At 48.1% G+C, this 11,185-nt stretch overlaps 1 protein-coding gene across 2 annotated transcripts; it reads right to left on the reverse strand.

Annotated features, from left to right (window-relative positions):
• Positions 1 to 3,878: 3,878 nt before the first annotated feature.
• BCDIN3D (BCDIN3 domain containing RNA methyltransferase) lies at positions 3,879 to 7,607 on the reverse strand. Of its 2 annotated transcripts, XM_026078219.1 has the most exons (3): positions 7,404 to 7,607; positions 4,936 to 5,600; positions 3,879 to 3,964 (listed from the first exon to the last, which is right to left on the reverse strand). In XM_026078219.1, exons 1-2 carry the CDS (start codon positions 7,593 to 7,595, stop codon positions 4,977 to 4,979), a joined length of 816 nt encoding a protein of 271 aa, XP_025934004.1. In that variant the 5' UTR covers positions 7,596 to 7,607; the 3' UTR covers positions 3,879 to 3,964; positions 4,936 to 4,976. The 2 variants fall into 2 exon arrangements, with proteins under 2 accessions (XP_025934004.1, XP_025934005.1); XM_026078220.1 differs by lacking the exon at positions 3,879 to 3,964 and having other exon boundaries at positions 4,398 to 5,600.
• Positions 7,608 to 11,185: the final 3,578 nt, after the last annotated feature.

Below are 11,185 nucleotides of genomic sequence, written 5' to 3' on the forward strand. Positions count from 1 at the left end.
AGGCAAGACAAGCTTCCCGCATACCACCTATCTAAAAACCTCTCCATTAGGTCCAGAGAGACTGCATCTAGACCTTGGAGGCTCAAAGAGTCTGTTCTAGCCTAAGTATCAAACTTATTTGTACATATCTAAGCCATAGACATTTTCATAACCAACAAGACACAAAGAAGTGAACAGCTAATCATTTCTGATCCCCTCTGACCTCCCTTGCCAAGTGTTCCTCATTTATAACAAAGCCAAACAGGACCTTCAGCACAAGTCCAGAGCAAAGCTCAGATTCACATCTTGGATTTGCAGTTGCTTTTCCCACCAAGCTCCTTCAACTCCACCAGAAGGAAGCCATTTCCTTACACCACCAGCTCACCTGATGAGCCAGTTTCTAAACTTTGCAACAGAACTGACTTTCGTCTAGTAGAGGAAAGGCATCATACGTGTTTGGTTTGTGGCTGTTCTTTTCTCTGGTTTCCACCCTGCCAGGAGCAGACGCCTGTATTTCCATGGGTCGGCACCTCTCACTTCTCCTTTAACTCACAGGCAGCAAAGTGCCAGGAAGAACAAGAAGGAACTTGCCCTCAGCTGAGCAAAGGAAATCCAAAAATCTGCAGCTTCTGCCATGCAAGCCTGTAGTGACAAGTTGCTGCGCTTCCAGCTTGAGGAAGCTGCTCATGGGAGCAGACTCATTGCTGTCAACTCTCAGGTCCTAAACTTGACTCCTCCACTGCTGGGACGATCACACATTCTGGGGAAAGCTAGATTGAATTGGGCGCTCTCTCACCGTCTAGAAATGCTGGATTAACAGCCTTTGCAGGGTGGCCAGTACATATGTGCATAAGAAGCGAAGCAGAGAGCACGGAGATAGGAGCTTACAACAGTCATTTGATCTGGCAGCTGTCAATGTTAAACCAATAGTTGCTGTTGCACTATATTTACGTACTAAACTCCCTTTTCCCTCTCAACGCATCCCTCATGCCCATTCAGTACAACAACTTAAGAGACAACAAACTGTCCCTTAGCACAAGCAAGATTTAAAATTCAACAAAAGCATCTCTCCTTGTCTCCACCTAAGTTCTGCTTCCTACAAAGGCTGGCAGTAACTTCAAAACCTTACGACTCAACCAAAAACCGGAACCTATGAGTTCTCAGCCCCAGCTTTGATGCTGGCTTACTCAGGATGAGATGTTTTTACCTCTTAGGCCTAGATTTTTCCATCTAAGCAAGGAGGATAATTAACTGCGACTTGCTACACAGCAGTGGCATGAAACTTAATTAGTCAGAACACTTTGAAGGTATGGTACCTAATTAATATCTAAAGTGGCTGCAGATGATTATTATGAACAATGGTACAGCTCACAGCTGATGATGCAGCTCAGCTTGTCAGTATTTTTCTTTCTCAAAAGTGCAGTGCAGACATCTAGCCAATATTCCACATCAGAAATCACCACAGCGGTGGGTGGATATCGAGCTAATTTCACAGATGGAAAGACTGAGGCAAGGTCTGATGGAGCCCAGCAACAATCACCGACCACAGAGCCTGGGAACTCTGCACGGCACTTGCATGGGAGGTCCTAGCTCGCTGCTGGTGTGGAACAGGGCAGCAGTTTGACCGTCCTATCACAATGGGACACATCATTTTGTGTCTGCCTGGAAATGTTCACCTGTGTGTGGTTTGTGCAAGGGTTGAATTTAACATGGGGTTGGAGCTTCAAAGATAGGAAGGAGCCAGCATGTTCTCTTAACTACCGCCCAATGCACAGGCACATAAATAACATGGCACATAACGAGCGAGCCAGGAGGGCTAAGGAACCTACCTAGCAGCACAGCCTGATGCCACAGTTTCCCAGCTGAGCAGTGGGGGCACAGCCCTCCCCCTACACACCCAGGGCAAGGTCATATCCCCCTTGGTTTAGCAGCAGCTACCACCACTGCCAGGCTTGCCCCATCCTCGGATGACAGAGGAGATGAACAAGCAGCACTTTCAGCATAGAGGCCTCTGCACCAGCTTCACCTTCCCCTAACTCAGCTTCTCTGAGCTCTACAAGGGTCACCACCCCCAGGACCTCAACCAAGCAAGTGACATCTCCATTTCCCCAGCTGGATGAAGAACAACCACACAATTTTGAAAAGAGCTCTGAGCAATAGAGAGCAGAAGTGCTCGTTCCAACTCCCACCTTTACTTTCCTTCTCTCCTGCCTTCAAGAGATTCGTGAACATGTTTTAAGCACATTGCAAAACAGAGAAAGTAGAGTATTAAAGAAAATAAATACTCCAGAGCCTTACATAAGCACTGCAGTTCAAATCCACAGGGCTTCTTCTACTGCTACATCATGAAATTGGGCTCTCACCTCTGTGTCTCTCATGTCCCGACAACTTCCTGGAGAGCAGAGGCAACAAGCTGAAAAGAAAAGGAAAAAGGGAGATTTTTCTCCTGTCTGCTAAAGGATTGAATCCATTCTGAGCTACCTGATGTCCCAACAACTGCACAGGGATTTGCACTGACATCACTTTGAGTTGTATTTGTGGCTATAAGCAAGGGAAGAGAAACAGAAAAACAAAACAAAACATACCATTGTGCCAAAGTCAAACAGGGCTAGTTTTGGAGCTCAGCCATTTTAGAGACAGTGGGACGTACTGATATTAGCAACTTAACAGCCCAGACTTGACAGAAGTTAGAAAACATCATACTGTTACATATGCACTGAGCTGGTTTGCAGGTCTGTACATGATCACACACAAGGGGGGAAAAAAAAAAAGAAAATGCACCATCTTTCAACAACAAGCATCCCAAAGGGATCCCCAGGGAAACACCGATTTATCACCCAGAGCATAAGAATTGTAAGACAGGGCCTCTCTGGTGAAGGGGAAAGTCATTCCAGATGGGTGCAGAGAGTCTGAGTGTAATTCTTTGGGGTGTCAGCCCTTCTGGCAAATCCGCATAAAATTCTTCATGGGCAAGTGTGTAAACCCCCACGGTGAAACAAAGTGCGGGAAAACCTGTTCTCCCCTTTAAGGTGAGCACTCAGCACGCAGTGCAGTTTCATTCTCTAAGTATTTTAAAGTTCAAATTAAACAGCAACAAATATTGACACAGTGCAACAAAATCTCCCAAGGGCCAGGGCTGTAGGTTCCACGATACTCCAGTGCCACCAGCCGCACAACGTAGGAAACAACAGCTAAGCAGAACGAAAAGGGAGGCTGAGCTGCCATAGCGTTGGGTGAGCCAACACCCGAGTCAGTAGAGTTTATCCATAGATTACAATGGCTGTCAGATGGGGTGCTTAGTTACCAAAGTGATAAATAATGAGAAATCAGACACCTGGGTGAGCCCTCTGGAAAATACATGACAAATTGGTTTTCCTTTCCCTCCCACAGCGATAGTAAAATCAGCACAGACTTTAAAGTAACAAAATTCACCATCATCACCAGGGAAGACGCATTTGTTTGCAGCTGGGGAGGCAGAGGAACTCTCAGAGAAAGGCTTTCCTTACTCTCAAGGGTGGGTCCTAAACATTTTCCAGTGGAAGTAGCCAAACACTGCGGAAGTTGCATTTAGGTAGAGAGCCTCAGAGCCTTTCTGTGACTCTACACAGTTCTGTAACAAACACGAGAAGCTTGTGCGTGTCCACGTGTGCATTCACAGATTCCAGCAGCTTCACATGCAGAAGTACCTAGCCAGCCTCGCCGGGCATTTGCACTTCAGTCTTTGAGCTGAGCCCATTATGGAGGAAAGCAAGGTGCTTTCCTTGTTACTATCACCACGGAACAACCAGGAAGTCCCAGTAAGGACCAAAATTAAAATGCCTCTGCACACAGACTCACCTGAGCACAAGAACTGCTAGACAAGAGCACCTCCTGGAGGACGCGGCCTCCTCTGCCCCGTTTCTGCAGCACCTTCCCGCTAAGGACACAAGGCTTACGGCACATACCCAGGCTTCCCTCTCACTTCACAGTAAGGAAACGGCAGAACCTACAAATTCATAAGAGTCATCGGTTATCCATTTCTGTGTGTCATAATTTACTCAGGCAGGGTTTTTAATCTGTTTAGGCAATACCGTAGAAGCATGACTCCTACTTAATTATCAAAGCTAACAGAAACACTAGCTATATATGAACTAAAATCATTAGAGGCATTAAAGGAAGTAAAATGAAATTAAACTGAGACATTTTTCTTGATGCCAGATTTTTTCCATTTTTTTCCCTCCCAGATTTTACTAACACCAAAAAAAAAAACCAAATAACTTCAGCCATAGCCAAACATAGTTTAAGCTTTAAGCTTACCAAAGTCTCATTAAAGCCTGTGAATGTAAAAGAAATTATAAACTCTGTTACCTGAGACTGCTCAGGTTCTGAAAGCAATGTGAACAAGAAAATTAAAAAACAGCAAAGTATTTATGGTAAAAATAAATTATTTTTTATTTCAAGGACACTATTACAAAGAGCTCTCCCTTTTTTTATACACTTAAATGAATACACATCCTATCATAAAAAGTCACTCCACAAAAAAAAGGAAAACAAACACGTTCACACCATTATCAGCCTTCAAAGCATACTCCATGCAAGCCTTACCTGACAACAGCAAAGGTGTACTGATCACAGCCTGACCAAAACACTGACCAAACAGACAACCTCTACATTAATCCATATTATTTGCTCATGGCTGGTAAGTCAGGTTATGTGTTTTCTCTACAAGATGCTTCAAGAAAATACAACAAGAAGCATAGAGAGCACATCTCTGGCAACTTTTGTTTCAAGAGCACTTTCTAGGAACGGAAATCTCAGAACCCACAAGGCAGATTAAAACTGTCACTGCATTTTGCAGAATAAAAAACAAAACAAAAAAAACAGACTTGACTTGCCCCAAATTCCCTTGGGAGGTCAAGGTATGATCCTGACAGGCATTTAGCAATTCCTAGCTCTGACTCTGTAACCAGCACACACCTTCTTTCCTAAGAAGTCATAAGTGTGAGAGGTCATTTCTGTCAATCACAGCACTGTTCCTGTCCTGAGGGCTCCCTGCCCTCGTGATTTGATCCCTTTGATTTAAAAAGCAAGAGGCTTCTGTCCCAGCTGGTGCTACCAAAGCAACACACCAGTTCCATGGCACAGTCCTTCGTTAAGATCTCCGTTATCCTCTCTACCATGTCCCCATTGATAGCAAGAGATCGGAAGTGATCGAAGTCGTTTCTGCCCAGTTTCCGCAGGCGGCGCGCAGCCGCTCTGTAGCACTTCCATGGCTGGGGTTCAATCAGCAGGTACTTGCACAGAGAGGAGAGGAAGGACAAGAACTCTACCAGGCCGCTATCCCCATGGTTCAGGTGGATCCACATGGTCACGGACATGCAAAAGCCAATGTCAAAGGCGGAGCGGCCAAAACTGCTCAGGTAGGAGCTCAGGAACGGCTCCCTGGCACTGGAGTCCATGATGTCCAGCTTGGCAAAGGATATGGAGGCAGGAAAGGGACTGCACTGCTGAGCCCTCTCAATCAACACAGGATCGATGTCACAGCACAGAAGGTTCAGATCCTTTCCAGCTGCAGGCTGATCCAGGCTGCCTTCGCTCTCCTGAAGGCCAAGCAGATGCCTGTACAGAGCCACACTTAGCTCCTGCAGAAAGGAAAACAACAGGGATTCATGGGGCCTGCGCTGCTTCGTTAAGGCATCACTAAGCACATCGGATCCCAGTCTCAGCAGCAAGGTACAAGCGTCAAGTCAGAGCCTTCTCTTGAGTTGATGAGGCTTGGAACGATAAGCTCCCTAATAATCTTCCTTTCTGCAGCAAAAAGCATCACAGTAGCCCTGACTACCAGAGAGTCAGCCAGGGCTTGGAACTAAACCTGTATCACCCAGCACGTGGGGTTTTGATGCAATAACTATGGGAAAAGATTAGGCTTAGTTATAACTACCTTGCTGAATATTCCCATTCAGTGGCGAGGTGGAAGATTCATTGGTTCCTTTAGGTGAGCCTCAGAGTTCTCTAGCAGCACTAACACCTACTTATAAGGCCTAATTTAGTCATGCGCTTATCCTACTGCTAAAGTAAAAACATGCCCTCATCATTAGACTATAGTACAAGATAGAGCTTTCTTTGAGTTTCCTTTGTAGAGTGCTCCACTAAATGAAAAGTTATTAATCTTTCATTACAAGAAATCTGATGAAAATCTGAAGGACAAGAAGGAAAACTAACTGTACGATTCTCTAGCCCATATGTTTTTAAGAAGCATTTGGCTGCACAGGCAGATAGTGTCCTCTAGTGGCAAAAGCCTCTGCATTTTAAAAGAACTGGACTGAGAACATTTTTACCTGACCTGTTTTACAAGTTCATCTGAAACAAGATCTAGAATTGTCCTTTAGATAATGCCTCAGGTAGAGTTTCAAGCCATCTGGCAGACGGAAGGGGGGGATGGGGGTGGGGAGAGAAACCATGAAAGCAACACTACTCATGTCCTTAGCCAGAATACAAAATAACTTCATTCCCAATGCACAATTATTTCTAATTTAATATATTGGTAAAGTTTTCATGTAAAAAACCTTTAAACATGCTTACATTAAACATTGTACCAGCATGCATCAGAGATGCACAGGTGCCCCTGAATTATAACACAGCAAAGCTACACTCCAGGAAAAAGCCACAGGAAAATGCAGAATAGAGTAAAGAAAGAGAACAACATTTTAAAAAAGGGAAATTCTATCAGATTCACCAGCCTTATCATTAGTTCTTCAAAAACATGACCAGGATTTTAGTTTTAAGTCCTGTCTGATGGATAAAACGACATAACACATAACGGATGAGGGTATCCAGTTTCACGACTTGTCCAGTTCTGCCATTTTAGGGCAGTCCTACAGCAGTTCTCTGGTGCTAACGGCACTCAGTAGCCTGGGACGCTCCAGGTTTTTGCCACAGCAGGAAAGGGGACAGAGAAGATCTGCCCTGCGCAGACCAGCACAGCTTCTTAAGCCACCTCGCAGCAGTGCTCAGCAACAGCCAGCTCCACCGCACCATTGCCCACCCCTCAGAGGACACAGGCAGAGGGTGCTCTCCAGGAAATAGGGTCTCCTGGCCCCACCAGTCTCACGTTGCGCCCAGCTCCCTCCTGTGCCTCAATTACACAGGATCATCCCTGTCCCAGGCCAGGGCCTCCCCCAGCCTTCCCAGTCTGTCCCATTCCTGCCCAACACCCCAAACCACTACCTTTCTTCAGTATTCCCAGTCTGCCCCACAGCCCAGGCCCGTCTCCCCCAGTAATCTCACTCTTCCCCACCACCTCCAGCACTCAGGCCCACTACCTCCTCTAATCACCCCAGGCTGCCTCACGCCCGGCCCCCAGCCCAGCGTCTCTCCCCACCCGCAGCCCGTTGCTCTGCGGCTCCCCGACCTCTCCCCCCCCCGCCACGCCGGCGGCCTCTTACCCCCGAATTGCACCCCACGTCGAGCCCCAGCAGCGGGCGGGCCGCGGCGGGGAACAGGCGCCGCAAGAGCCCCGCGGGCAAGAGGCTGACGCGACCCTCGGGCGGGTGGAAGCGGGAGTAATTGGGGAAGTTGCCGTAGGGGGCAGCGCCGGGCGCCAGGGCGGGAATCCCCTCACTTATGGGCGCCGCCATTTTGCCCTTACCTCGCCGCACGCGCCGGGCGGGAAAAGGGCGCGAGGAGGCGCGTTCCGAGGGAGAAAGGTTCCGGGAGGGGGTCGGCGCATGCGCGTAGCGGAGTGGGCTGCGCGGCCATGGGGGGGGGGGAGGCAGCGACAGGGAGAGGGATGGGGACAAGGGACAGCGCCAGCCCGAGCCCCCCTCACCATGACTTTCCAGGTCCGCTTGCGATAAATCGTTAAAAACACGAATTATTAGAGATTTTGCTTTAAAATACCCTTTCTGCGGCAGGGCAGCCCTGCGGCAAAGGAGCCCCCTCAGCCCCGGCTTCCCCCCACAGCCGGCGTCACCTTTGCCCCCTGCGTTGCCATGGTGACAGTGCCACTTCCCCCTCCGGGGGGGGGCACAGGCCGCGGCTAGGCCGCTTTTGGGGGTTTCTCTTAAGCTTTTCGGGCCCTGCTGAAACAGGAGCCAGGGAGAAGGCAAGATTTTGGGAGAAAGTTGATAAGGGGAAGCTGGAATTCATTTTCTTCCAGTGACATTAGGTTGCTTTGGGGTTTTTTTACCACAGCGTGGAAAGCAGAGGGCGCCAGGACCTCAGAAACATCAGGCAAAGGCTTCAGGGCCAAACGTTTGTGTTTGGCTAAAAGACCCCAAGAGATCATGATTTCGCCCCTTCACCAAGGAGCAAAGTTCAGTGCCTCCCTATCCTGTCAGTAAGGCTTTAGAGGTCTCACCTGGATCCCTGTAGCTGCATTAAGGGCCCCCAAATTCCTACCCCCCCTTGCAGCAGACATGGGAAACCTCTCAATCTCTTTCCCTTTACAACATCCCTTAACAGCTTGATAAATCACCCGGTCTCCTCCTGCCTCTCTCCCTATTCCACCTCTGAGTGGTCCCATGACACTTGCAGCCTCCATTGACCCATGTGCATTTTTGCCCAGTTCCTCAAAAGTCAAGTGTCAACATTTGACTGAATGATCAGCCTTTTATTCTCCCTATAATAATTACAGGATAAGCTGTGAGGAGCAACTAATTACTCCTCTTATGCAACTGCTAATAGCCACCTCACTGTTTGTGTGGCAATACCCCACTTCAGTTACTCTTCCAGAAGCACTGTCCCACAGCAGAACATGAATTATCAAATGCAGCACAATGCAAAATATTTTCTTGCCACAGCAAGGGTGACTGATAACACGGTTCAGAAGATGCAGCACAACAGCAGCTTCGCAACGGTTCAGGTGCTACCAACCCATTGTGAACATTGAAATCCCAAATCTCACAAGTTCGTGGAGCATATTTCTGCAACCCTTCGCACAAATGGGTTCTCACAGCAGGAAACAAATCTTCTTTGGAAATAAATCTCCCACCTGCCTTTTAGGCATGGCTCCTTCCAAGGTGCAGGGATCTGTTGCAAGATGCTGCAGTTGGGATTTCTCTAAGAGATCTGGCAGCCTGGACTAATCAGCCCTTCACAGCTGATGTATATAGATATATGCAAGTCATCTCCCAAAGCAGGCATTAATTTAGGTCAGATTAATTGGGAAAGCTTAGTGCCTCAGGTTCCTCTCCTAAGGCAGTGGGGAATGCCCCTCTGAGAAGGTACCTTGCTTCCAACATGCATTCCCCCCCACTTACTTTTGGATCCTGTGGCTATTTGCAACCAAGTCTAAGAAAGCTCAGAAGTTTCACCCCAGGGAACACTGTATCCCTCAGTTCAAATATTCCACATGATGCTACACTGGAACCAAGCATTTTTTTTTGCTTTATGTAGGATGAGTTCCTTAGTCATAAGCAGACAGACAGCCTAGTCCTAATTAAAACTTTAGGCTATGTCACATCATCCTGTAGCCTTATTAATTCTTCCTGTTTTAGAGGAGACAAGACCTTAGCTGTGTGACCAGACCTTCCATCAGCTGCCCTTCAGTAAGGAGACCTTGCAACAAAAAGAACAGTTTTGCAACAATTTATTAGCAATGTTCAGAGAAAATACAAAATCCTATTTACAGTGAAATCATAAGAACAGCTGGACAAAAGGAGCAAGGGGATACAGAGCCAGGGTCTGGATGATGCAGCCCTCAGATACAGAGAGGAAGAGAAACAGCCTTGCACCTCCCACACCCAGTGGGTCAGAGAACCCAGGAAGAACTTGCCTCTATCTGCATTATTCAGCCCAGCAGGGACTTCCACCTCTGAGTGTTTACACATTACTCACTGCTTCAATACGAGTGCTTTCAGTGGGGAAAGGCAGGGACCTGGCTTGGATGGGTGATGGAGAAGGGCAAGGGGTTCAGTGCAGAACAGGGCCTAGGAGACATGCAAGAAGGGAGCCCCATGGTTCTGTCAAGGGACACAGGAGGACAGCAAGCCATCTCCACTTGGGTGGCCTGGAGAAGGAGCTGCGGGTACCATGCAGACATTTCCTACTTGGGAACAGAAAGCCAGGAGGTAGCAACAGCTCAGGCAGCAGTAGCAGAAGACAAGTCACTCCACACCAGAAGGAAAAAGAGCAAGAGAACCAGAGTGGACTGCAGACCAGTGTTCTCCTCCCCAGGTCCAGAGCCAGCTGGGAGGAGTCCCAGTGCAGAGAGAAGGGGTAGCTGCAGAGCTCAGGTCTGAAGTGTCTTCCAGAGGACAATTTTTAGGACTGAGTTCAAGAACTTTTCACATGACTCCAGCCATACTCCTCCCTCAAAAGCTGGAAAGCAGAAATACCTACAGGCCTTTTGCTTTGAGCAACACAGCCTCTTACTGGAGCAGAGGCTGTGCATCTAGTCTGCTAAGATCTTTCAGAAGCACCTGCATGGGTCTGACATGAGCAGTACTTGAGCCAGGAAATTCCCTTTCTACACTCTCATTTCATAAACCCTTGAGGTGTTTCCCATGCTGCCCCCTCTCCCAGTTCTGGCTGCTCAACAATTCAAGGCAGTGGGCCATGGACTTAATGCTGCCATCACTTAGTCTCCTTTATCCCAGAAAGTGGGGGGGGGGGGTTTTGGAGCTGGGAGGCACCAGTTCTGTTGCTGCTGTCACTGCAAAGGTCAGTACAGCCACTCAGGGCGCAAAGGCAAGAAAGGCTCAGGAGGGAGCTTAGCTAGCAAAAGCATTTTCACTCTTTGCACAGTAACTTTCCTCTTCCTCTGCCCAGCTCAGGGCATTGAACACGTGTGGCGGGAGGATACAACATGTGAGGGGTAAAAGCCAGGGCAGCAGCAGAAGAGGAATGTGTAGTATGGAGCATTTTGGCATAGCCTCTCTAACACACGGGGATTGCTAGAGGCAGCGCAGTGACGCACTTACCCTGGCATTCCCAGGGAGATTGAAGATACAGGTTTCTATCAGCGGGAAGGATCACTTTCTAAACAAGAGCAAAAGGCCTCTTATCTCCACCTGGAGCTTTACAGTTAGAAATTAGCCAGCTGATCCCCAAACAGGGGAATGTGAGCAGGGGAAGATGGAAAGTTACCTGTGCACTCAGAGGCATCCCATGCCCTCGCTGACATCCCTGTTTAGGGGAGCAGAGCTGGAAAACAACCAGAGCAAAAGGAAGAGGCGACACTGGTGTTGGCGACAGAAGTGCCCACTTTTCCAAGCAATAGTCATTC

The sequence above is a fragment of the Apteryx rowi genome, unplaced genomic scaffold (assembly GCF_003343035.1).
Source record: "Apteryx rowi isolate R43461 unplaced genomic scaffold, aptRow1 scaffold_475, whole genome shotgun sequence".
In the NCBI taxonomy this organism is placed as follows: domain Eukaryota; kingdom Metazoa; phylum Chordata; class Aves; order Apterygiformes; family Apterygidae; genus Apteryx; species Apteryx rowi.

Bases quoted from the DNA above. Each gene is read 5' to 3' on its own strand.
- BCDIN3D (XM_026078219.1), bottom strand. From the start codon at position 7,595: ATGGCGGCGCCCATAAGTGAGGGGATTCCCGCCCTGGCGCCCGGCGCT. The intron at 5,601-7,403 runs GTAAGAGGCCGC...TCCTTTCTGCAG, and splicing joins ACGTGGGGTGCAATTCGGGG to GAGCTAAGTGTGGCTCTGTA.